Consider the following 25,953-nt stretch of genomic DNA (forward strand, 5'->3'; position numbering starts at 1 on the left):
CGGCGGGGCCGCGGGCGCGCAGCGAGCTCCGGCTCGGCGGTGAGTGGCAACTTCGGGGGCGGCGGCCGCCGCTTCTTCTGCTTCAGATACGGAATTTTCTCTTAATTTCAGTTATTTTCTTAATTTTTTTTTTCAATATATATATTTATTTCCCCGTGGGGTGCCCGCGCTGCCGCCCTCCGCGGGCGCGGAGCCGCCGCGCTCGCCGTGCCCGCCGCGGCTCGGCTGTTGCTCGCGGCTCGCTCGGAGGGCTCCAAGTCGCTCCGGACTTTTTTCCCCCCTTTCCTCCCCCTCCGACCTCCCTCCTCCCAGCCCGTCGCCATTTCTGGAGCAGGTTTTTATTATTATCATTATTATTTTGCACGCCGGGAAGCTCCAGGCTGGGGGCTGCCCCCCTGCGACCCCCCCTTCCCATTTATCGCCCCTTTTCCCGAGCCGGGGGTGCTGTCCTGGCTGCAGGGGGGATGCGGGGGGCCCGGGATGCCCCGCAGCGCCCAGGTACGGCCGCCTCGCCTTAGCCCAGCCTCGGGGGTGTTTTTTGGGGAGGGGGGTCCCTGCTCCAGCAAGGAAGCGCCCCAACATCGGTGCTGGCGTTGGGGGGACACACGCGGGTCGGCAGCGCGGGGGGAGCGGGCTGGGCTGCGAGAGGGGCAAATGGAAACCAGATGCCGGGGCAGGGACGCCCCGAGCTGTCCAGGGCTGCGGGGGGGCCGCGCTGACACCCCCGCGCCGGCCCCGGCCGCGCTCAGAGTGAGCCGGGAGTTCAGCGGAGCGGATCTGATAGTCGCGATCGGGCTGGCGATAGAGCCGCGCTCCCTCTGCCCTGCCTCCCTCCCTCTCCCTCTCTCTCTCTCTCCTTTTCTTTCTTCCTTTTTTTTTTTTTTTTTTGACTGTGAGGAGTTGAAAAGCCTGTTTACTTTTTTGCCTTTGATGTTGGGAGGATCTGGTTTTGATTAGATCAATACTCCTTTTTTCTTCCCCCCCCCCCCTTTTTTTTTTTTTTCTTTTTTCCCTCTTTGCAGAGAGGAGGCTCCGAGGATCCCCTGCTGACTCCAGGCAGAGGCAGGCAGAGGCACAAGGCAGCTCCTGAAGGCGCCGGGAGCCCCTCTCCCCAGCCGGCTCCGGAGCCATGAGCAGCGCCGTGCTCCTCGCCCACCTCCCGGACCCCAGCAGCAGCTTCAGGGAAGACGCCCCCCGACCCCCTGTCCCGGGGGAGGAAGGAGAAGCACCATGCCCGCAACTCGCCAGCTCGTTCCTCGCCAAAAGCCAAAGCTTCAAGGCCATGCCGGTGCCTCCTGCCCCGCGGAGGAACGAGAACGGGCTCGGGGAGCCCGAGGGCAGCGCGTCCCCGGACTCCCCCCTGGCCAGATGGACCAAATCCTTGCATTCCCTCTTGGGAGATCAAGATGGTGCCTATCTTTTTCGGACCTTTCTGGAAAGGGAAAAATGTGTGGATACCTTAGACTTTTGGTTTGCCTGCAATGGCTTCAGGCAGATGGACCTTAAGGATACCAAAACTTTGCGAGTAGCCAAAGCTATTTACAAAAGGTACATCGAGAACAACAGCATCGTCTCCAAGCAGCTCAAACCTGCTACCAAGACCTACATAAGGGACAGCATCAAGAAGCAGCAGATAGATTCCATCATGTTTGATCAGGCACAGACTGAGATTCAGACTGTGATGGAGGAAAATGCTTACCAGATGTTTTTAACTTCTGATATATACCTCGAATATGTACGGAGTGGAGGAGAGAATCCCGCTTACATCAACAGCAATGGACTGGGGAGCTTAAAAGTTGTCTGTGGCTATCTCCCGACCCTGAATGAAGAAGAGGAATGGAGCTGTGCAGACTTTAAAAACAAAATCTTGCCTTCGGTAGTTGGACTATCCAGCAAGACGTTGAGGGTTACAGCGAATGTCAGAGCCACGGAAACGATCGAGAACGGATACAGGTAAGGGAACCCCTAGAAATTGTGCTTTGTTTTAACTTTAGGGACTTTGAGAGTGCTTTTCAGAAGGCTGTTGGGGTGGGAATGGAGGGGAGGCAGGGCTTCCTGAAGGGCTGGGAGCACAGCTGCTTCCCCACACCTCCAGACACTGGAATTTGTGGGGTGTTGTCTGAGTGTGGGGGTTTTTCCCCCTCTACAGAGGAAAACAAGATCCTGTGCTCTGAAGCCCTATTGGCTCTTTCAGTTCTTTTATAGATCAAAAACTTCATAGCAACTATGTCCTCCGGACACGCGTTAATTATTGGTTCAACTTTCAAACCTATTAAGAGCAGTAGTGGAGTGGATCACAGAGACACATGAATAATGTAACCTACCAGTTCCCCAACTCCACCATCAACCGGTGTTTAACGATGTTGGTTATGTGGGAAGCAATTGTGCGGTCGTGGAGGAGGAAATGTGTGCACTGACTGCATCAAACTCTGCAACTTGGGCACAATCTGCTTTTATTTTGACTCTCTGTGTGTGTGTGATGTGCAACTTCTCCATGGCGTGGGGTGTCCGTGTCATGTCAGAGCCATCCAGGGTGGCTTTGAGCCAGTGCATACAGGAGGATACCTGAAATTTGAGTGTTTAAGGTGGTAGAGGCATTCCAGGTGTGGTGTTACAGATGTTCGGTCGGTGTTTGGTGCTCTCATGTTGGCCGTGAGCTCAGGGTTAGGCTGCTGAAGAGGTGGCTGTCCCCAGGGGGATGTGGGGACGCTGTGTGGTGACAGGCTGTCCTTGTGCCCTGCTCCTGGGCTGCATCTGCACTGCCAGAGCCTTCCCTTTTGTTGGAATTGTTGATGGCACAGCTGTGCGAGGGTGAGGAAAGCAAGAGCCATCTCCAAGTGCAGGGGGGGATGGGAAAGAAGAGACTCTGATGAGCAAATGATGAGTTGTATAATCCTCTGAAAATGTATTCTTTCCTCTCCCCACCCTTGCCATAAATGTGGATTGTTGAATCAGGGCTGAGAGGAGAGGGCTCTGCTGCAGATGTGCGCTCTCCTCCGCCGGCCCGGCAGCCTGGGGGTTGGTATGGTGAGTGTTTGACATCTCGTTTACAGGAATTTTGAGAGTGTGGCTGTGATTCATGGACATCAAAGGGCACCAGCCTTCTCCCGGGGAGGCTTTGCTGGAGCGCTGCTCTGCTGCCCCCGGAGAGCTTCCAGCTGTGCCGGCCTTGCCGGGGCCGTGGGGCGCTGGCAGGGTCCCCCCTGCCCCGGAGGGGGCTCCGGAGCCTCTTTGGGGTCTGCTGTGCCCGAGGCTGGCCTGCCGGCGGGGCGGGATAGAGGGGCTGGGCGTGGGGACAGCAGGGATGCTCTGGGGCGTGGGGACAGCAGGGATGCTCTGGGCATGGGGACAGCAGGGATGCTCTGGGCATGGGGACAGCAGGGATGCTCTGGGGTGGGGACAGCAGGGATGCTCTGGGGTAGGGACAGCAGGGATGCTGGGCATGGGGACAGCAGGGATGCTCTGGGCATGGGGACAGCAGGGATGCTGGGGTGGGGACAGCAGGGATGCTCTGGGCATGGGGACAGCAGGGATGCTGGGCATGGGGACAGCAGGGATGCTCTGGGCATGGGGACAGCAGGGATGCTGGGCATGGGGACAGCAGGGATGCTGGGGTAGGGACAGCAGGGATGCTCTGGGCATGGGGACAGCAGGGATGCTCTGGGCATGGGGACAGCAGGGATGCTGGGGTGGGGACAGCAGGGATACACTGGGCATGGGGACAGCAGGGATGCTGGGCATGGGGACAGCAGGGGTGGGGACAGCAGGGATGCTCTGGGCATGGGGACAGCAGGGATGCTCTGGGCATGGGGACAGCAGGGATGCTGGGGTGGGGACAGCAGGGATGCTCTGGGGTGGGGACAGCAGGGATGCTGGGGTGGGGACAGCAGGGATGCTCTGGGCATGGGGACAGCAGGGATGCTCTGGGGTGGGGACAGCAGGGATGCTCTGGGGTGGGGACAGCAGGGATGCTCTGCATCCCGGACCCCTCCTGCCTGGGGGCTGCAGGGGGGCAGTGCTGGCAGCTGCTCTGTGCAGGACTTGGGCTTTGGGATGCTCATCTCGTGCCTGAGCCTTTCTGCCTGAGCATCTGCTGTTCTCCAGAACTTGGTTTGAACTGCTGGCTTTCCAGGAGGGGGATGTTTGATGCTTTTATCTCTGAGCCTTTGTTGGGATTCAGAGCTGGAAGGGCTTGGCTGTATGTTCTACCAGAGCTGTAGGCCCTGCTAAACCCACATGTGCCTTGTCCAGGAGAGCTCTTGCAGTGCCGTGGCTGCTTGCCTGATTAGTGCTGGGCTTTTTTTCCTTTCCTTCCCCCCCCCCCCCCTTTTCTTTTCTTTTTTGTCCAGGGATTAATGCAGCTTGCTCCTCACATGTCAGATCTACCCTCCTAGGACATTAGATAGTGCGTTTTGCTTTGATCACCTTCTGTTGAATTTCCAGGAGCTTTTGCTCTCCACGGGGCCAGGAGATCTCAATGCAGAGAGAGGGGAGGTCAAGCTGAGATGCTGCTCAGTTGCTCCCATTTGTGAAGCCACTTGTGCGTGCATGTGCTGGGAGCTGATGAGCATATGGATGGGTTATCTCTCATCACTCAGCATTTAGGATCGCGGCTAGGATTGGAGCTGAAGCTCGCACAAAGTCTTTCCTGGTGAGTGGCCAAACCACACCTCCCTCATGTGTGTGTTGGAATTAAGGAATTTCTGCTCAGCGTGCTCTGGTTTTGAAGGGCTGTGCAGGCTCTGGCCGTTCCCTTCGGTGGGTTTCAATGTGATTATCCCTGGGCTGAGCCCACCTGACTGGGGGAACCCAGCAGTGCCAGGCCAGCCTGGTGTTTGCAGGGGAGACCACCTGGAAATCCCAGGGCAGGAGCCGCGGCCAAACCCACAGCAAACGGGAGACAGCAGGAAGCAGACAAGCTGAGAGACTTTGTTTGGCTCCAGTGCTGGTGATGGACAGGAACAGGAGAAGTCGAGTGAAAACACAGAGTTTGCACCTGGCTGGGGAGCGGGCACTTGCAAACTGCTGCCTGTGTGTTTGGAGCCCTGATAGAGGGAATATTTTGAAAGCAGGACCTCCCTCTTGTCCTGCCAGGCGACTCCCCTCCCCTCTGGGCTGTGCTGTGGTTAAAACCGGCCTCCCCAGGCTGCTGTGCTGGACCTGGCCCCATGCTCCAGGAATTCCAGCTATTATTTATACGCGCGTCTAAATTTATCACGCACGACTTTGTGTACACAGAGAGCTCCTCTGCCTTTGCTGTGCCGCCGGGGTGACGCGGCTCTGCTCAGCCCAAGGTGGGCTCATCTGCCTGCCATTAGGCCCCAGCATCAGCGGGCCTGGCCTTGCTGGGGCTTGCAGATGGCCTTCTGCCTGCTCCCAGTGCTTCTTGGCCTTTGAAAGCGCCCGCTGGTGCAGCTCCTTGTGTGTGAAGTTATTGGAACCAAGTTTGGCTTCAATTATCAAAGTAAATGATGCCATTGTAAAGCTATGCTCCAAGCAGCGTTCTACAGTTAGAGCGTGGAAGCTGTGATTAACATAGTTGTGTTAAAATATACTTTTTTTTATTCGGGTTTGTGCATGTGTGGGTTTTTTTGCCATTTTTTAAAAATGTTTTTAAAGCCATGGTTGCCCAGTGATGTTTGTCCCAAGAAAATACTTAATGAGATTCAGTGCTGCCTCCAACTGCTCCTTGTACAGTTTTTCTCTCTCTGTATAAGTCTGGTTTGACCTGCCCAAGTGCTTTTATTTCTAAAAGCAACCTGACAATAAAAAAAAAAAAACCACACCCCCCACACTTTCATTTTGCACCCTCATAACAGGGGCTATGACCAGGAGCCCCTCTGAAATTTTCATGGCATTATAATACCTCTGGTATGGCCGTTGCCTGACACAGCAGAGAGAGAGAGAGAGTTACTTGTTGTGTGTCATTGCATCAAGATAAGAATAGGCTGAGAAACATCAGACATTCTCCTTGAAGCTCCAGAGCAACTGCTACCTGACAGCTGAAAACACTTTGCATATGGAGTTTGGAGCTGGGCTGTGTTTGTGTGTGCAGCATCTGTGGCAGGGGACCACCACTCTCCCTGGAATTTAAAACCCTCGCAGGCAGCTTGATGCATCTGGGTGCAATTACTGGAGTAAGGTGGTCAAATTAAAACTGGGAGGAAAAAAAGTCCAAAAACATTAAATGTAGCAAAACTGCTCCTGCTGGTTTTGTGAAAGGATGGGGAGATTTCACTGACTTTCTGAAAGGATGGGGAGATTTCACTGATTTTCTGAAAGGATGGGGAGATTTCTTTTGGACGGTGTTGGATGTGGAGCAGGGATGAGGACTTCAAAACTGTGTCAGGTTTAGGGGTTATTATTTGTTTCCTTGTCCACGAGGTGTTGGTAGGTGAATGATGCTGCAGTGCTGCTGGGAGGATGAGTTAGTTCCGGCCACTTTCTCTAATTCTGTGTTTGGACACACCTCCCTCTCCTGTGCCATGCCCACAGGAGCTGCTGCCTCCGCCCCCAGCTCAGCCTCTGCAGGATGCTCCTGTGAGAACAGCGTGGCAAATCCACCCCTGGGTGTGACAGGGGTGACAGACACCTCCCAGCAAGGTGCTGAGGAGCATCCTGAGCCTCCTGGGGCATCCTGAGCCTTGTGCTCCTCAGATGCGCTCTCAGAGCCGAGATGGTTTCAAATCAGAGAGAGGGGAGAGCTGCATCCCTTACACATCGACCCAAAAGCCCACCAGCCCCTAGGAAGGGTCTCTGGGACTGCTCATCCCCCTGATCCTGAGCAGAAAACTGCATGGTTTTTAGAGGGACTTTGTTGTAGTAGCAGCAGGATAAGTTTGCTTTCACCCACATGTGGAATTAATTTGTCTTTGAAGATTTAACTTCTTTCCTGTGGCATTCCTTACTATCTCGTTTTTTTCCCCCTACTTCTTCTTCCCAGATATATATTTTTTAACATCTTGATCTCCCCATCAGAAATGCCTTGGCCTCCTTGGAAAGGAATGCAGCCCCTGAATACCTGCCTGCAGCCAGCCCCACACTGCTCATACCAGAGAGGCCCATCTTCCCCACCAGCCTTCCCCTCCTTTTTTCTACTTTTTTTTTCCCCTTTCCTCTTATTTTTTAAAAACTTAAACCTCACTGAGGCTCCTGCTTTTGGTGCTGGGGGAGGAGGGATGGGGTGATGGGGCACAGGGATGAGGATGGAGATTGAGAGGGGGCAGAGGGAGGATGTTGCTGTCACTTCAACCCAGCTGGTCCCTCCAGCCCCAGGGGGGCAGGGAGATGGAAAGCCCATTAAAAAAAACCTGCCGAGCCTGCTGGCACATTCCTTAGGCCCCCAAGTCCTGGGTAAATGGCCATAATTATTAAAATCAGCAGTCCTTATCAGATGACAAGGCCTTTTGCTTTGATATACAAAGGCAGAAGCTTAACAACCCCATCTTGCCCTGGAAGAGGAACAAAATGTGCACCTTAACATGCAGCTTCCAAACCTCCCTGCATAATCCCCTTATCACCTGCCAGGATGTGTATATTGATCCTGGCTGGGGTGGTGGAGGCAGGGGGATGCCCGGGGGGGCTCCCATGCAGTGACCCTGCCGTGGTGACCTGGCCCTGCTCCATCACAGCCTCTGTCACTGCCTGTGAGTCCTTCACAGAGCTGCTCCTGAGTGCTCAGCTCAAACACCCAGGCTGGGCTTTGGGTTTGCTTTTGTGGGTGAGGAGGTGTTGGGGTCAGTAACCCCCGTGCCCGTTAATACAATGTGCTGGCCTCTCCTCACATCTCCCATCCATCCTGCTTTTTCCCACCCAACTCTATGACAAAAAACACAAGTAGGAGGTTCTCCTAAAAGCTGTGCCTTTTTGGTGTGTGTTTTTACAGTGCCAGTGTTTTTACAGTGCATCTGTCCTTGTGAGGCCAGGCCTGGGACAGCAGGACAGCCCTGCCCTGTGCCTCTGACACGTGGGGGTCTGTAGTTCCAGGCAGTTCTCCTGGTTCAGAGATACCAATAATTTGTGTTTCCAAAGGGATCCTAACCCTTGTCTTCGGAGTAGAACTAAGCATTGCTGGCTGGTTCCTTGTGCCTTTCAGTGGGACTCGAGCTGTGAACTTCTTGGACTTTTCCCTGCTGGTGCCAACAGCAGAACTCCTGCTGACCTCAGCAGTGCAGTATCAAGCCTTAAGGACTGACTTTTCAGGGTATCAAAGGATGCTCTGGGATTTTCCAGAGCACTTTAGAAGATGCTAAAAGTCTTTAAGGTTGTGCTTTGTGTGTGTTTAGACTCAGCATCCTGGTTTGGGCGGTGTGCTGGCTGAGTCTGAGCAGCGCGTGGTTGGTTGGCTCTGCAGAGCTTGAGTGTGGTTCCACCACAAGGATGGCACTGCCATCAAGCCCAGGACTGTGTGCTAACTGTTCCTGTCCTGCCCGTGCCAGGTCCTTCAAGAGGAACGACCCTGTTAACCCCTACCACGTGAACTCGGGCTATGTCTTCGCGCCGGCCACCAGCGCCAACGACAGCGAAATCTCCAGCGATGCCCTGACGGACGACTCCATGTCAATGACGGACAGCAGCGTGTGAGTACCTGCTGCTGCTGGCCTCACTGGGGATGGGACACCTGTAAATCACCTCTGTGGGGCTGGGGGGAGCGATGGGCATCACCCAAAGGAGTGTGTCCCCAGCCAGGGCATGGCAGCCTCCCTCTCTCCCCACCTCGCGCCGTCGCTGCAGGCATGGGATGCAGCGAAATAACGAATCCCTCTCTTGCCATTTTGCAACTGCAGCTGAGCAAACGTGTTCTGCCCTGCCTCATGGGGCTGCCTGACTAACCCAAGGAGTGAATGAATCTCCCTGAGCCTTTGTCTTAAGGCCAGGCTTCCTTAACTAGTTATCAGTCATCAAAGAGGAGATTACTTCCTGTAGGAAGTACTTTCTGTAATTAACATTCGTCATTAGTGTCAGAATGTACATTAATAGGGCCAGTGACCTGAAGGGGCAAATAGCTGCTCATCTAGTGTGGCTGGGGCAGTCTTCAAAGAGCCATTTGGATGGAGCTGCCTGCATCAGGTGTGGGTGTTTCAGGAGCATACAGGCATGGGAGATGATGCTGTGGCTGAGCTCAGGAATTGCAGGCTCTGTTTTCTCCTGGCTGCTGAGGGGCAGGGTTTGACTGTCAGTTTGCTTTCCCCAGCAGGACAGAAATGGTGCTTTTGTTTCTCTAGGGGGGACAGTGAGGCTCACTTAGTGCTCCTAAGGACCATATTCTTTAGCTTAGCAGAAGGCAGATGTTGCTGTTTGTGTTTCATGGTGTTCACTTCAGTGCTCTAGAAGAGCCCACCTGTAACAGAGTGCTGCATTGCTGGTTTTTCATCTTGAAACTTCCTCAGTGTCTCTGTCAGACATGTCCAGTGGTCCCTGTGTGCTCCTCAGAGAGATTTTCATGCTGGGTTTTTGAAGTCAACATGCGTGAAGATGCACAAGGGAAAACAGGATTTACCAAAAATCCTTGATGCATAAACAAAAAACCCTTTTAAAATTTTTTTTTAAACGCACATGTGTGTTTTGAACTGATATTATGGGAAAAAAATAGTTTGTTGTCCCAGCAGATTCCCTTATTGAACAATATTGGCATTAAATAAAAGAGCTGAATCATAGGGTGACTTCTTTATTTCTTCTTACTGGCTCTGGTTGTATGTGATCATGTGTCAACAGAGCATTCATTGGGTTAGTCATTTCTGGACCAGTGTAGGGTCACTTGGGATTCACAGGGCTAGGATTATACCCTCTCTTCACAGCAATGCCAATTGTAGGCCTTATACAGATGAGAGCACTGAGTGAGAAATAAAGTGCATGGTGGATGAAAGGCTTAACTGAATCGCTTTCAGCCCATTGTTAGTCCAGGGGAGCTTAGCGGGGATGAGAGGGCAGCAGCCCGCTTTGAAATTTGCTTGAACAAGTGAATAGGAGCTCCCCATAAAGCAGCCCTGAAAGGAGCTGCCTGTTTTTTCCTGCTGTAACAATGGCCCTGTGCAGGCTGTGAGAGTTTGGGGAAGCTTGGCTGATTAAACTGCCTGCAGCTCCAGGCTGGGGGGCTGCAGGGAGCCCGGCGGTGGCACAGGGGCAGAATTCCTGCCCGGGGGTGGCAAAGGGGCAGATTTCTTGCCCAAGTGTGGTAGAGGGTCAGATTTCCTGGTGACAGAGGGGCAGATTTCCTGCCTGGGGTGGCACAGGGGCAGATTTCTTGCCCAAGGGTGGAAGAAGGGCAGATTCCAGGTGACAGAGGGGCAGATTTCTTGCACAGGGGTGGCAGAGGGGCAGATTTCCTACCCAGGGGTGGCCGAGGGGCAGAATTCCTGCCTAGAGCCTGGTGGTGGCAAAGGGGCAGATTTCCAGGTGGCAGAGGGGCAGATTTCCAGCCCAGGAATGGCAGAGAGGCAGAATTCCTGTCCAGGAGTCACAGAGGGCAGAATTCCAAGTGGCAGGGGGGCAGAATTCCTGCCCAGGGGTGGCAGAGGGGCAGATTTCTTTCCTGGGGGTGGCAGAGGGGCAGATTTCCAGCCCAGGGGTGGCAGAGAGGCAGAATTCCTGCCCAGGGGTGGCAGAGGGGTAGATTCCAGGTGGCAGAGGGGCAGTTTCCTGCCCAGGGGTGGCAGAGGGGCAGTTTCCTACCCTGACCACTTTCCAGCCCTGGAGCTGGCACTGGGCACACTGTGCCTTTCTGCAGCTGGGAGAAGAGTTAAACTGGCACTTCTGGAGGCTGGGCCTAAAGTTCAGGCTGGTGTAAAACTTCCTTTGCAGAGGAGGAGGAGGGCTGCTGCCAGCATCTCCAGAGCAGCTGGGATTTTGGGTGCTGCTGGAAGCTGGAGGGGCACAGAGCCACCCTGGCTGAGCCCAGGTGCTCAGCCCTGTCAGGTTTTATCCCCCTGGAACAGGAGGCCTTGTTCTGTTCCAGCAGCCTGAATGCAAATTAGTTCTTTTGGCTCATATTGGTATCAACTGAAGAGGAAAAACTTGTTCTGGAAAAGTCTGTCAGACATAGCAGTAAAGTGAGTTTGGAGCTTTTTTTTTTTTAAATAAAATAAGTCTGAACTGCACTGGGATTAGGAGAAATCTCCAAATAATGTGTAATCTGCCTTTTTTCTTTTATTCCAGAAGCCAGGGATCATTCTGCCCCTATATATTTTGTAATAGCTACAAAGCATCATGCAAATTTCTATTTCCATTTCTTGATTGGGGGGGGGGGGGGGGATGGGAGGAAAGGGGATTTTTTTTTTTTTATTTGCTTATATCTTATTTATGGATTTACTTTGGACACAGGGGAATGCTGCTGAGCAAACTTCAAATATTACCTTATCTTACAAACCAGGCTTTTGATGTTGGCAAGATCAGAGGCTTGTTTCAGAGCCGTTGCCAAATGAAGATGGGAGTGAATGCATATGCGCATGAGTCTGATATTTCAAAGCAGCAGTAAAACTACATTCAGGTTAGGTCAGGCACATCTGAGTCAAAAGGCTAAGATAATTGGCTCAGCTTAAATGGCAGCTGACTGGGTAGAAGACTTCAAACTAGTGTTTCCCCCCCAGAAAACAGATTGGCTTAGGCCCAGCCTGGTTAGCTGAAATGTTTATAATTAAACTCTACTGTTTAGTGCCTCAACTCTGGAGCTCTTCAGCTTTTAGTAGCCAAGAGAGTGAGTGCAAGTGTTGGCTGTAGGGGCAGGGGGAGAGGTGGCACCTGGAGAGCTGGGCTGAACCCTTGGCCTGCCCCAAAACCTCAGGCCAAGTTCAGCCCTTTCATTTTCAAGGTGCTTTGCCTGCTTGGGGGATCTGCTCAGCATCAGGGCTCCCTCTGTCCCCCTTATCTCTGGCTGGTGGCTCCAGCTCCATCCCTCTTGTCACTTGGTCACCCCTTCAGCCCTGGCCTTGTCCATTTTCCCCCTGTTTTCCAGGAAAGGGTTTAGGCAGCTCTCAGCACAGTGGCTGCTGAAGTCCCTTCCATTCCCCAGGCTGGCTTTCCCAAGCTGCTCCACAGCCTTCCCATCCCAGAGAAATAACTCTGGGTTTTTTTCATCCTTTTTTTTTAAGTCCTGCATGTTGTTACAAGTTGCAGAACTCTTCTGCCAGGGCAGAAGCAGGGAGCTGGAGGATTGATGTGGGGCTCTCTGCTGTAACCAGAGGAATTTTAGGGGGAAGGAGCAGTTCTTGTATCAGCCTGAGTGAGGGCAAATCCTAAAGTGAGGAACCCACACTGTTGGGTCAGTGTTGCTTTTCCTCCTCCTCTTTTATGACTAAACCCCCAACTCCTGCCCCACAGCCTGTCCCAGAACTGTCCCTTTGGGCAGAGGTGATCCTTGTGGAGCTGGGGTATTGGGGATACCCCACAAGGAGATGTGTGCCCCAGCAGAGGGGCTGGGGACAGGGCTGTTGGGGACAGAGCTGTTGGGGACAGCCTGCAGGGCTGGAGAGAGATGGGGGATGCAGGGGGGCCTGTTTGTATCCTTGTGGTGGACACACAACCCCTCAGCTGCTTCCCTTCCCCTCCCCATCCGGCCTCTTGGCCTTCCATGGACAGAGGACACCTCCTTTCCCACTGAGTGTGTTGATGGGGTTCATCCCATGCGTTCATAGGCTCATTTTTACTTTCCTTTGAAATGCCTGCTTTACTGGGCATTCCCTGTGCTGAAGGTCTTCCCTAAGAGACCCTCGTCTCAGGAGGCCCCAGTTAACAAACTCATCTCTGAAGGTGCAGGTGGTTTTGTCTTCATCTCAGATTTGCTTTTCTCCCATCCTCCCCCAAAACTAAGACATGTAATTTGCCCCATGGGTTTGTGGAGCAGAAATATTCATGGGGAGGTGCTTGGTGGCCACCAGTGGCTCTGCTGGCTGTTCTGTGCTGGGCTGCTCCTCCAGAAAGCTCCTGGAGCCCCATGTTATGCAGTGGGGACAATCAGCTCCTTTCATTTCCCATGTCACACGTGCTCAAAAACTGTGTGTAGAGGAGGTGCTCACCTTGTGGCCTCCAGGGCCTCCCAGCATGCTCGTTTTTATTATAAAGATTTTTCCGAGTTTATTAAGATGGGATTGCTCTGATCCTTCATTCCAGGCTTTGCAGCTTAGTCTTGCTCATTAATGGCAACTGAAAGGTTTGGCCAAGATCTTCACAAAGCTCTGCCATCGCAGAGCTTTGAGAGGTGGCATTTGATCATCAACCACCCAGGGGAGGGACATGGTGCCTGTGGGAAGGTGTTGTGCTGTGTGGCCACGGGAGGGGACACTTGGGGACACTGTGCCACGCTGGCTCCTCTGGCAGCAGCGTGGGGCCAGCTCTGTCTGCTCCTCCTTGGGCTGGAGTTATTTTCTCCTCTCAGGAGATGAGTCAGGTGTGGGGGCAGGTGGATGAAAGGGACAGCACCAGAGATCAAGGCTCTCCAGGCAGTCTGAGGGAAGTGGTGGAATGAGACATTCAGGATCTCCAGGCGTGCTCTTCGGGCTGGCCCCGCTGGCTGGGGAGGGCCCTTTCATCCTCTCTGGGGTGATTTTTTGTGTGGCTGGGTAAAGATGCCTGGGGTGGGATGTGCAGGGGCTGTTCCCACTGGAGAGCCCGGAGCTCCTGGCCTGGTGTCTCCTCGTGGCTTCCTGGCAGGAGCTGGGGTGGCTGTGGGCAGCAGTGTCCTGTCCATTACCATGTTCATGCCCCGAGGTGTCCTGTGCTGGCCAGCCTCAGGGCAGGGGAAATCCTGATGATCCTGGATCTTAAATGGGACTAGAGGTGGGGAGCAGCCATCCATCCTCAGCCTCTTCTTGTTTCCACTGTGCCAGCAGTTCATGGGGTGTTCCAAAGTTTGAGGAACACTGTGGTCCTAGAGAGCATAATTGGATGGGGAAAAACCTGAAATTAAAGGTCAGGAGCAGAAACATGGTGCTGGAAAGGCCTTGCAAGTGAAGCTGATGGGATCTTTGGATGTCTGCCCATGTGGAGTTGCCTTCAGCTTTTCAGCTTTTGCTTAATTGCTGCACATCCACGTGCATCCTTTGGTGACACAGGCCCTTCCCACAGCGCCGGATACTTGAGGCTTTGGTGTCATCCAGAGGGCCCAGCACCTCTGGAACGAGGCCCTGCGGCTGCCTGGGTGGCTCCAGAGGGGATGGAGAAGTGTCTCAGAGCGTGGGGACAGCCCCAGCTGACGTGGCCTCTCTTCCCTGTGCAGAGATGGGATCCCCCCGTACCGGATTGGGAGCAAGAAGCAGCTCCAGCGGGAGATGCACCGCAGCGTCAAGGCCAACGGTCAAGTTTCTCTACCTCATTTTCCGGTGAGTCCAGGAGGGAGCTGCAGGGCCTGGGTGGGCCTTGGGCAGTGCTGGGGCTGGGGACAAACACACATGGAGGGAAGGGAGCAGGGGAGGAGAGCATTTCCACCCCAGGGTGATGCCAGAGGAGAGAGGTGCTGCTGGATGCTGAGCAGGTGCCATCTCAGCATCATTCCAAACCCTGCTTGTGCATGGTCACATCCTGGTCCTTCCTGAAACCAGCTGCTAATTAGGAGTTTCCCGGGGCACTGAATTTGTCCTGTTGGTTAAATCCCAAGTGGAGATGTGTTGGTTCAATCCCAGTTGGGCCTAGTGGGAGCCTTGGCTCTGGCTGCCCCCCTGACACTCCTGTGCTGCTTGGCCTCATGTTCATCACTGCAAGAGCTGGGTGTGTGAGCTGGGGGTGAGCAGGAGCTCCCAAAAGAGAGAGCTGGCAGCTCCCTGGCTTTGAGGGATCCCTGGCTTTGAGGGATCTGATGCACGGTGCTGCCCTGCTCTTCAAAATTAACTCGCTGACTTGCTAATTCAGTTGACTCACAGCCTCTCGATTCCTGCAGTGAATAAACTGTTTACACAGACAAGTGTAAACTTATCTTGTCTTGAGATTAATATGCTAAAATTCCTCTTTCTGCTGTCTTAAGCAGCAAGAAGTCATAGATGATATTTCTGGTGGAAGGTCGGGGGGTGGTTTATGTGGTTTTTCTTTTTGGTATTTTTTTTTTCCCCTTCCTTCCTAAAGAAAGTTCTATAGCCTGAGCTTGTAAATTAGATTATTTTGTCCCAGGGCGTGCAAATCGACTTTCTCTGTAAGGCAGTGCTTTGATCAGGGACTGAATAGAGCCAGCTTGTGTAAGAGTGACAATTTCCAGCAGAGTGGCCTTTTTCTACCCTCACATCATTTCTGGAGCTAAGTGGTTGCCGGAGAGAGGCCCCACCTCATCTGGTGGGTAGTATGTGAAAGAGTTGGCAGTTCAGCTTTCTGCTTTCGGGGGGGAGAAAGAGGGAGAGTGGGGGTGAGGAGTGGGGTGTGTGGGGGTGGCAGGAGGGAGGGCAGAGTCAAGTGGGTGGTTTCTTTTTCCTCCTTTTTTTTTTTTCCCTTTCCTCCCCTTTTCCTGCCATGTTTGCTTCTTTTGGCAGAAATTCGCGTTTTGCCTTTTTATATTCTGCACTTGATTTGGAGATGTTCCCTTTTTCCCTTGATAGATCTGCTTGAGGCAGCCAAGCTCAGCAGTGTAGCACCGCTAGCCTGCAGCAGCTTTCTTCATTTTCTGTACAAAGAGATGGAGGGGGGGGGAAGAGATCTAGGACACTGTTGAGACAACACTACCTCAAAGGTGCCCAGTGTGTAGCCAGGAAATAAATTACCAGCACTTCTCTGATCTGCAACCGTTTGACTTCTTTTTTTTTTTTTTTTTTTTCCTCCTTTCCCTTTTTCTCCCCCATCTTATTTTTTTTAATTTCCAACTCCTTTCTGTTTATACTCACTTTATTCCTTTAGTTAAAGTCTCTCTCCCTCCCACCTCAGAGGTTTTTTTTTTTTTTTTTTTTTTGATGTTTGACAACAGTCTTTGAAGATTTTCTACTTCAGAGTAGCTACTGATGGGCTGGTTGTACTACAGAGAGAACAAGCGGGGTTCCTCAGAGTGCGACCAACTGCTCCTGCCGAAGGCAAACGCTGGTGGGGAGGATGTCACTCCATGAGGCCACAGCACTAGCTCATAAAAATCCAGAGCAGACCATGCCTAGTTGCGGTCGTCTTTTCATCCAAACATGGAGACACAACAAGCGTGGCGGGGCCGGCGATGCCGCGGCGGCGAAGCGCCCGCGCCCCGCTAAACACATTGCCTTGTGCCTTCTGTCCCCGCTCCTTGTAGAGGACCCACCGGCTTCCCAAGGAGATGACCCCGGTGGAGCCAGCCGCCTTCGCCGCCGAGCTCATTTCCCGGCTGGAGAAGCTGAAGCAGGAGCAGGAAACCATGGACTGTCTGGAGGAGAGGCTGCAGCAGATCAAGGAGGTAGGATTAGCGCTCGCAGAGCTCCGCGTGCCACCCGGCCGGCGGGGCGGTGGGAGGGGGGGCATCCTGGGGGGGACATCCCGGCGCGCGCCCCGCCAGCTCCCGGCCCCTTCCATTCATTCCCCGCCACCCCTTGTCTGGCAGGACGAGGAGAAGGAGGGCGCCGAGCTCCCTGCCAGCCTGCAGAGCGGCCGGGACGCCGCCAACCCGCAGCACCCGCTGTCGCTCCTGCCCTCGGGCAGCTACGAGGAGGACCCCCAGGCCATCCTGGACGAGCACCTGTCCCGCGTGCTGAAGACCCCCGGGTGCCAATCGCCCGGCGTGGGCCGGCACAGCCCCCGCGCCCGCTCGCCCGACCGGCTGCCCGCGGGCAAGCTGCCGCCCGGCACGGCCTCGCTGGCCGCCTGCGCCCTGCTGGGCAAGGGCTTCATCGCCACCAAGCAGACCACCAAGCACGTCCACCACCACTACATCCACCACCACACCGTGCCCAAGAGCAAGGAGCAGATCGAGGCCGAGGCGGCGCAGCGGGTGCAGTGCTGCTGCCCGGCGGGCGGCGACTACTACTGCTACCCCAAGTGCAAGGGCCACCCCAAAAACACTGACCCCCCTCTCTCCCCGCTGGAGCCCTTCGGGTAAGTCACCAGCATCTCCACGGCACCCACCCCAGACGTCACCCATCGTCCTGGTGGGGCTGATGGGGACGGGGCTGAGTGTCCCTTTTTGCCACCAGCAGGACGGGCACGCTGCTGAAGAGGCCGGGCCGAGGAGGAGGGGACAGCGTGGCCCCCGGGGACGGGGGGCTGCCCGGCCCTGCTGGGGTGCAGCTCCCGGGGGGCGAAGCGGATCGGGCACAGAACGTCTGGCAGTGGATGCTGGAGAGCGAGAGACAAAATAAGCACAAGACCCATAGGTAAATACGCAGCTGTCTGCAGCAATATCACTCCCGGTAAATATTTATATATTACATGGGCTGTCTATTTTTACAATCGCTAAAAACAAATGAGACTCTTTGCTCCTCCGGTTTAATATAAAAGCTGCTCCGCAGAACCAGAAAAACCACAAAAATGTCATGTTTTTGGCAATAAACCTCCTTTCATGTTATGACAGACTTTTGAGAGGGAGCGAGCAGAATAGGAGCTGCTATTAAAGTCATATTTTCCAGCTTTTCTAACCCGACTTCTTCCCTTCCCCAAGCACACAAAGCACAAAGAAGGCCTACAGCTCCGACTGTGCCAAGGGGGCCCCCGGCCGCCACCACCCCTGGGGGACGGGCAGCCACCCCCGCGGGGCACAGCCCGCCCACCCCTTCGTGCAGGACCCCGCCATGCCCCCGCTGACGCCCCCCAACACCCTGGCCCAGCTGGAGGAAGCGTGTCGCCGCCTGGCCGAGGTCTCCAAGCCGCAGAAGCCACGGTACGGCCTGGGCAGGGACGGTCCCTGTCCCACCATGGGGACAAACGGGGCTGGGGGAGCTTTGCTGAGGGTGGACGGGGTTGTGACCTGCCTGTCCAGGCAGAGGGACGGCCATGGGGACGTGTGACAGCCATGGGGACGTGTGACAGCAATGGGGACGTGTGACAGCAATGGGGACAGCCATGGGGACGTGTCACAGCCATGGGGACGTGTCACAGCCATGGGGACGTGTGACAGCCATGGGGACAGCCATGGGGACGTGTCACAGCCATGGGGACATGTGACAGCCATGGGGACAGCCATGGGGACGTGTCACAGCCATGGGGACAGCCATGGGGACGTGTGACAGCCATGGGGACGTGTGACAGCAATGGGGTCGTGTGACAGCAATGGGGACGTGTGACAGCCATGGGGACGTGTGACAGCCATGGGGACAGCCATGGGGACGTGTCACAGCCATGGGGACAGCCATGGGGACGTGTCACAGCAATGGGGACGTGTCACAGCCATGGGGACAGCCATGGGGACGTGTCACAGCCATGGGGACATGTGACAGCCATGGGGACAGCCATGGGGACGTGTGACAGCCATGGGGACAGCCATGGGGACGTGTGACAGCCTCCTGGCCGAGCCCAGAGGATGAGCCTCTGTTCCAGCCCCACCCTGCACCGACACAAACAGTTGCAGTCTGAGGGTATTACTTCCACTCTTTTGATGGCTGCAATTTGCCCGTTTTTCCTCTGGGACAGGCTCCAGCTACATTCCAAGCGGGGAATTGGACTGGTTATCGTTCATTTGGGTACAGGAGGATAAATTAGCCCACAGCATTTTTAATTCTTCCTTTGATTGTTTACAACATGTGAGGCTTGATACAAAGAGCGAACTTAACGACCCACAGGAGACTTCAATTAGGGAGATTGTATTTCAACAATTTTTTTCTTAAAGTTGTTTTTTCTCTTTTTTTTTTTTCCCCTCCTTCTTCCTCACTTGCTTTTCCCCTCCCCACTTCAGATGTTCAACCTCAAATCAGCAGAGGGACCGAAACCACTCCGCTGCCATTCAGGGGGGCAGCTCCCCTTTCTGCAATGCAAGTCTAACGACAGAAGAGTGAGTATTGCACGTGCAGAAAAGGGAACTAAATAAATAAATAAATATATATATCATAATTATATTTTCATTAAATGGATTGCTCTTTGAAAGGAGAGGAAATTCTTATATCTGAAATTTCCCCTTTCAAACATTCTTCTTAAAGAAAGAACAAAACATTTTCAAATCTTGTCTCCGGCTCTTTTTAACTTGCATTCCTGTAAAGTGGACAAAGATTGGATTAGTCTAATTACAGGATGGTTCTTTTAACAAGAAATCTGCTACAGAGAGGTCTAAAATGGCCTAAATAATTAAAGTTTTCTTTCTTACCCTCTTCATCTTAAGCAATGAGTAATGTTTGAAGTCCAGACTGAGCCACCTGACTAGAGCCTTTCATTTTTAATTGGTTGACCTTAAGTCCACCAGCTGTCTTTGCTAGCAGCTTTTTTTCTGAAACCACTCTACAAAGACTTAGAACAAATTAGGAAGACTAAATTACTGCGGACTAACACTTTGTGACCTTTTGACATGCCAAGTGTACATTGCCTCAGAAGCAGTTGTAGATTTGCCTGCATGGTATTCACTAGAGTGTTGCCATTTTGCTGGGTAATATTGTTTTAATTATTCTTTAAGAAGCGTTGCTTGGGTGCAAATGGCAGAATCCAGTTAATTTTATCCTCACTGGGAAAAATAAGATTGCCTGGGTGCTTGAGGTGGAGCATCTGGCAGGGGGTGTGGTGGTTGCAGGTGGGTTTGGGCATGAGGAGGAAGCTTGGGAGATGTTTTATGTGATGGCAGATGAAAAAAGCCTTTAAAATCCTGGGGGTGCAGTGCTGGGGCTCTCTGGGGAGCCCAATCTCTATCCCTCAGCTCCCCCTCTGCCATGCCATGATCCCAAGGGGAATGGCTTCAAGGAGGATGGATGTAGATTGGATATTAGGAAGGAATGGTGGGCAGGCCCTGGCACAGGGTGCCCAGAGCAGCTGTGGCTGCCCCTGGATCCCTGGAGTGTCCACATCCAGGCTGGACAGGATTTGGAGCAGCCTGAGATGTGGAAGGTGTCCCTGCCCATGACAAGGGGTTGAAACTGGATGTTCTTTAAGGTCCATTCCAACCCAAGCCATTCTGTGGTTCCCACTGTGGAAATCCAGCAAAGGGCTGTGCAAACACAAATCCCAACCAATTCCCAGACAGTACAGGAATATCTGATTTTCAGGGCATTTCTGACAGCATTCACCATCTCCATTGCTGGTTGGAGTGAGGTGAAACAGCCTGTTCTCAATGGAAAACCTGAGGGTTTTGTGTGTGTTTTCTGTTTTGCAGTCACAAAGAGCCAAAGAAACTGCCACTTGTTCACACCTCTCAGTCTGGTGAGCTGGTTGTCACCTATTTTTTTTGCGGAGAAGAAATTCCCTACAGGAGGATGTTAAAGGCCCAGAGCCTGACACTTGGGCACTTTAAAGAACAGCTGAGCAAAAAGGGAAATTACAGGTAAGAACGTGTGATTTGTTTGTTCTTTAGTGTGTTACAACAAGTCAGAAGAATTAGCAGATATTTTGCAGGGCTGCTGCAGTGACACTTTGGATTTTCAGAGGCTGTGGATCTTCTTAGTCTATTCCCACTCAAAGCAGGAGCACCATGGAGATGGAGAGAGGAGCCTTGGCTGTAGGGCCACCTCCTCCCTTCCTCCCCAACCTTTTCCCAGTTGCATTCCCTGTGCTCCAGCCCTTCTCCCAAAAGCTTCAGTAGCAGGGAGGTGTGGATTAGGCACAGAGCAGTGGGATTCAGATTCCAAACTGGGGTCAGGGCTCACCTGGGTGCTGGCCTCCTGCTTTGCCTGCTGTTTAACTATTTAATTTTTGATTATTTTTTGCAATGCTGTGGCCATCAGTGGGGTCAGTGATGGGTAGGATGGTGCAGCTGAGGGACGTGGGGATGGAGCTCGCTCCCTTTTCTCTTCATTAGAGGGCAAAAAAACCTCTGCCCTGCAGGGAAAGCTCCACCAGCAGTACCCAGTTCCTCCTCAGGAACACCAACAAACCCTGCTGCTCTGGTTTCTAGCTCCCATGTCCCAGTTTAACCAGTTTGCTGCTTCCTCTGCTCACTTTGCAGCCTTGGCTCAGCTATGGCAGTAGCTTCACTCTGGCTCTTTTTGGGTGCCCTTTCCCAGTGGATCTGGGCACCTTTGGGATGCCCTGTTGGCCATTTCTCATGCAGGGTGAGCAGGACAGGGACATTCCAGCTATTTTTTTTTAAATTTGCACTGAATTTGGTGGTGCTTCAGAGAGCTGTGTGTCCTGCCCTGTAACTGGCAGCCTCTGATTTAACCTGCAAATGTTCATTTTGGTTTGGTACAAGGAGTCCCCAGCTTGTTGCCCCATCACTGGCCTCTCTCTAGGCATGGAAATTCCACCTGTACAAACCAGGGGCTCTTGCACAGTAGGGCTGAAATACTCCAGTTCCTCTCCAAACCATCTTTGCAGCCCACCCAGCTGCCATTGGATGGCACCAACCAGCAAGTGCATCCAACGTGGACACCCTGCAGGATAATCCCTGGGCTCCTGGCACCCTTGTGCCATTTCCCAGCCCCTAAAGCCTGTCCCACTGTGCTCCTCCTCATCTGCAGACCAGTTTCCTTGGCCTCACCACTGCTCTGCCACTGCCCAGTGGCTGTGCAGTCCCAATTCCTCCCAAAAATCCCAACTTTTTAAAATCTTTATTGGTTTTCTGTGACATTTTTCATGTGATGCCCAAGTGCAAGACTAGGCTCCTGAAACCTCTGTGGCCCAAAAGCCCCTCCAGGTGCAATTATTTGTGCCTTGTCCGACTGTAATTACTTTAGAAAATGTTTTTAAGTGACTGACAAGGATGAAACAACGTTTTGCTTAGATCTCACCCCTTTACACCTGGGTAAAGACAATACAGAAATTTATAAAAGGAACTTGGGTACGTGCCCAGTATTTTATCTTGCACAGACACAAGGTGAAACTAATTACACAAATGTGTGTACCTCCAGGGAATCATTTTGATCTAAGCTTTGACTTTTGGCTGGACTTTGAGTGAAACTGCGGGTGACCTTCAGGGGAGAGGTCCGCAGTGCCCGGAGTGGCGTGTGTGTGTTAGGGGAGGCACTAACTAGGCTGCTTTGGTCACATCTGGCATTGATTTCTTTTTAAGGCACATTTAATAAGCATGTCTTTGAAGCCCTTGCCTTTCATTTAATGCACAAAGACATGCAGAAATGCTCCACTCTCCAAATTCTTTATTGATTGGATCAGTTTGCGAGGCGCGGGTACCTCGGGCTCCCGCGATGCCAGAGCCCCGCCGGGGAAGCGCTGCCTTGGCTTTCCAACCACCCCCCCCCAAAAAAAACCCCAAAAATTAAAACAAAAAAAAAGGAATTAAGCAGTGATTTAATACTGATGGCGTTAACGAAAAACAAACATACACGCACAGAAAGAAGTGGGTGGTGTCGGGTAATCTGGGGATGGCAGTGGTTCAAAACAGAGCTGCGAGGCCGGGCCCGCGTGCCTCGATTGGTGCCAGATGTCCCAAAAAATAAAATTTAAAAAAAAAAAAAAAAAGGAGCAAAGCTTGCCACATAAAATATGTTTCAATGGAAAGCCCATTGCTGAGCAAATAAGAGCAAAGTGACTTGTTTGAAGATGTTGTGGGGGTGGATTTTTTTTTTTTCTTTCTGCTCTGCCTCCTCCTTTTCTTATTTTTCCCCGTTTCTCTGCGAAATAAGGTTGTAATTATGTAAAAGGTCATAGCGTGTTTTCTCAAATAAAAATTTTGTAAACACAGCCAGGGTTTGGGCTTGGGGAGGAAGTTCTTGGGAAGAGTGGCTGTTATCTGGACAGGGGAGAGGGAAGGGAAAGTTCTTTGTAACTCATTCAAACTTTCCTTGGGTTTTTTGGGTTTATTTCAAGGCTGCTGTCCTGGAGAGTTGTGGCCTTGACCTGCAGCATGGAAGTTGGTGGGAGTTTGGGCCATTGACTTCCCTGAGTGCAGGCTCTGAAAGACTCAAATAATAAGTTTTTTCCTTGCTGAGCCATTAAAGATGCAACATGTGTCAATTCTGCTTGGAGTGACTTCACAAAAATACATCCTAACCATACCTGGACTAATTAGAGGTGGTTTCATCTCATTGACTGAAAAGAGGGATTTTTTATCCCCCCACCAAAATAATTTTAATGTCCCTGAAAATAAAGAGACATTTCAAAAACACATCATAAAAAGAGTCACAAAATAAAAATGTCTGATTCCAAGGCCCTGCTGTGGCTCTTCCAGTTTTAGTAGTAAAAGTGAGCTTCATTTGATCTCCTTTGCCATCCTGAAGTAAAAATCATAATAACAAACCCCTTTCTCCCTGACAAACATCTGCCAACCCGAGTTGTCAGGGGAGGAGTTAATTTTATATATATATATATATATAATTTTTTTAATATATATAGATTTTTTTTTCTTTGCAATCCATCTGCTGGAATATTTTCCATCCCTGGCAATCAGATGGCAAAGCCCTTTTCCAAGGGAAAGCAGGAATCTCCAAGGAGGTGTTGGGCGGCAGACGGACCGACTCCCTAAATGCTACCCCTCTGAATGGAAGCCCTTCATTTGTGCATATGCAATTAAGCAGCCTTAGAAGGAAGAAAGCTCCAAACGGGATAAAAGGAACCTTTAATCAAGAAGCTGAACGGTCTAATTCAGGATAATAGAGGGGTCCTTAGTGTTTGACACAGGAGGGGTGGGGGTGCTTTTTGTCTCTGCAGCGTTGGCTTCATGATCTAACGACCCGGAGCAAAAGAGCAGGAATGCAGGACACTGCTACTTGACCTCCCCGTGTCAGGCCCAGGGGCTGGACCAGCTCTCTCAGTGCTCCTGAGCCCCGGGAAGCAAGGCAGGAGTTTGTGTCCCTTAGCTTGCCCCCAGCTGTTCCAAGTCCATGGGGGTTTTTTCCAGCAGGAGCACCGCAGAGTTTCAGCTCCTGCGTTGCAGGAAGCTGGGGATGGTTTGCTTTTCATCCATCCTTTTAAGAACAGTTGCTAATTTTAATGTTGGCCTTCAGCTTTGAAACGAGAAAACACATGAAAGAAAGAAGGTGGGGAGAGAGGGGAACCTTGAGAATGCTTGGCTTTGAAATCCTGTTTATTTATTTTTAAATGAGATATTTGACCAGAAATCACGGCGCTTTCTAATTTTTCTTCATGGCTGGGGGTACCGCTGCCAGTGTGTGTAATCTGCTCACTGGAGAAGCTGTTGTCACCCCTGAGGAGCATTCACAGCCCTGCTCCTTCCATCCCACCCCATCCCTGCTGCCCCAGGGATGCTTTCAAGCCACCAGACCCGAGCACCCCAGAGGTGTTCCTGGAGGAGCATCCTCAGGAGGGAGAAACTGGAAACTCATCCTTACAAAAGAACAAACAAAGCATCCTTTGCCTTTTTGCCCTTTGATTTATTTGGTTTTTAACCTGTGTTTGAATTCTCTTTGGCACAGATACTACTTCAAAAAGGCCAGTGACGAGTTTGACTGCGGGGCGGTGTTCGAGGAGGTTTGGGAAGATGAAACCATCCTGCCCATGTACGAAGGGAGGATCCTCGGGAAGGTGGAAAGGATTGATTGATGGCATCTCTGCTCCTCAACCTAGGAAAATCTTTGGACACACAACAGTAGTGATGACAAGGAAAAAGGAAAAAAAAAATAAATAAAACCACTCTGAAGGAAAAGTTTTGAACCAATGAAGAAGAAAAAAAAAAAAGTGAAGTCTGTGAAGACTTTGCTGAATTAGCCTTAGAGGAAAAGAATGGCATTTATTATTCATGAGTTGGGTACTGAGATGATAAAAACCCTGGACTATTTATTAGAAACATGACCACTGTTGGCTATTGGAGATGCAGACCGTGTTTTAGAGACTTCCATACATAATATATGATTTCCTGGGGATCTGAAATCTATGGACTAAGAGAAACTGTGTATAGCTTACCTTAACAGTAATCCTTATTGATATTTATTGAACAGTCTGTTTTCCCCCAAGTCCAGTTTTTGGATATGCTGCTTTAACAATGGAGAAGAGAGGGGCTGGGAAGTGGGGTGAGGGGAGGAAGGAGTTTTTTTATTTTTTTACGTTTTTCCCACTATCTAAAATTTACAAGTTTGGCGATGAGCACATTCGTGATGTTTTGGTTTTTTTTTTGAAGAGGGAGAAGGGAAGGAGTGAGGTCGTGCCCAGTATTTCTCCAAGTGAAGATAAAACTTTCCTAAAGAAATAATATTAATAATAATAGTAATAATAACAATAATAAAAGCCAAAATAAAAATACATTCACCTAGAGACCGGTGCATTTTAATCTATGCTGCTCTAATTTGAAATAAAGGTCTTAAACATTAACTCTATTTAGCTGCAATATAACAACAACAACAGCAACAGGTTATTGTGTCCATGGATTTTGGCAGGGTGAGGTTTTTGCCTTGCTGCTCTCAGTGGTGCCCAAGGCAGAGCAAAACCCCCAGCCTGGGAGGGCTGTACAAGGAGCCATCCCATTCCCATGTCCATATTTAGCACAGCTCGAGGTTAAAAAGGTTAGAAAAGCCCGTGTGGGTTCCACAGAGCTGAAGGTTTTTAGCTGTTGGATGTTGGCACTGTTTGTGTTTCACGGCCGTGTTCGGCTCGGTGTGGAGCGCGTGAGTCCGTGTGTGCTGGCGTTTGGTTGGGTTTTTTATTTTTGGCTGGGTTTTTCTCTGCCTCCCCTTGAACACCCACAGGAGATGTGGGTGAAGGCTCTGGGAGCTCTGTGGGTTTGGGTTTTTTGGGGCAGAACGAGCCTTTCCCGAGAAAGACCTTGCATTTCAACAGTTGGGTTTTGTGTTGATTAAGTTAATCTGTGCATTCTGTTTGCCATTGCTACTCTGTGTAAGTCTGTATATATTGTAGAAAATGTATGGTGGAAATATTAATACACTATCTCTAGTGTTTTTTAAATTTAATCAGTACAGTACCTGTGCCTGCATGGTGTTACAGAACCATGCTTCGCCCTATATTCAGGGTTCAAGCTTTCCCTTGCTTGTTTAAGGGGTTTATGTATAAATATATTTTATGCCTTTTATTACAAGTCCTGTACTCATGACT

The 25,953-nt window shown here is 51.7% G+C and overlaps 1 protein-coding gene across 2 annotated transcripts; it reads left to right on the forward strand.

The window, feature by feature from the left end:
• On the forward strand, positions 1-25,500 carry AXIN2 (axin 2). Of its 2 annotated transcripts, none has more exons than XM_054278800.1 (11): positions 1-39; positions 1,023-1,953; positions 8,439-8,579; positions 14,210-14,312; positions 16,184-16,324; positions 16,469-16,959; positions 17,058-17,237; positions 17,522-17,740; positions 18,752-18,847; positions 20,150-20,317; positions 24,324-25,500. In XM_054278800.1, the coding sequence occupies exons 2-11, from the start codon at positions 1,130-1,132 to the stop codon at positions 24,448-24,450; spliced, it is 2,490 nt and encodes an 829-aa protein (XP_054134775.1). In that variant the 5' UTR covers positions 1-39; positions 1,023-1,129; the 3' UTR covers positions 24,451-25,500. The 2 variants fall into 2 exon arrangements, with proteins under 2 accessions (XP_054134775.1, XP_054134776.1); XM_054278801.1 differs by having other exon boundaries at positions 17,061-17,237.
• Positions 25,501-25,953: the final 453 nt, after the last annotated feature.

This window comes from Melozone crissalis, unplaced genomic scaffold (assembly GCF_028551555.1).
Source record: "Melozone crissalis strain CALT ecotype California unplaced genomic scaffold, PUWL_Pcris_2 ptg000026l_1, whole genome shotgun sequence".
Lineage (NCBI taxonomy): Eukaryota > Metazoa > Chordata > Aves > Passeriformes > Passerellidae > Melozone > Melozone crissalis.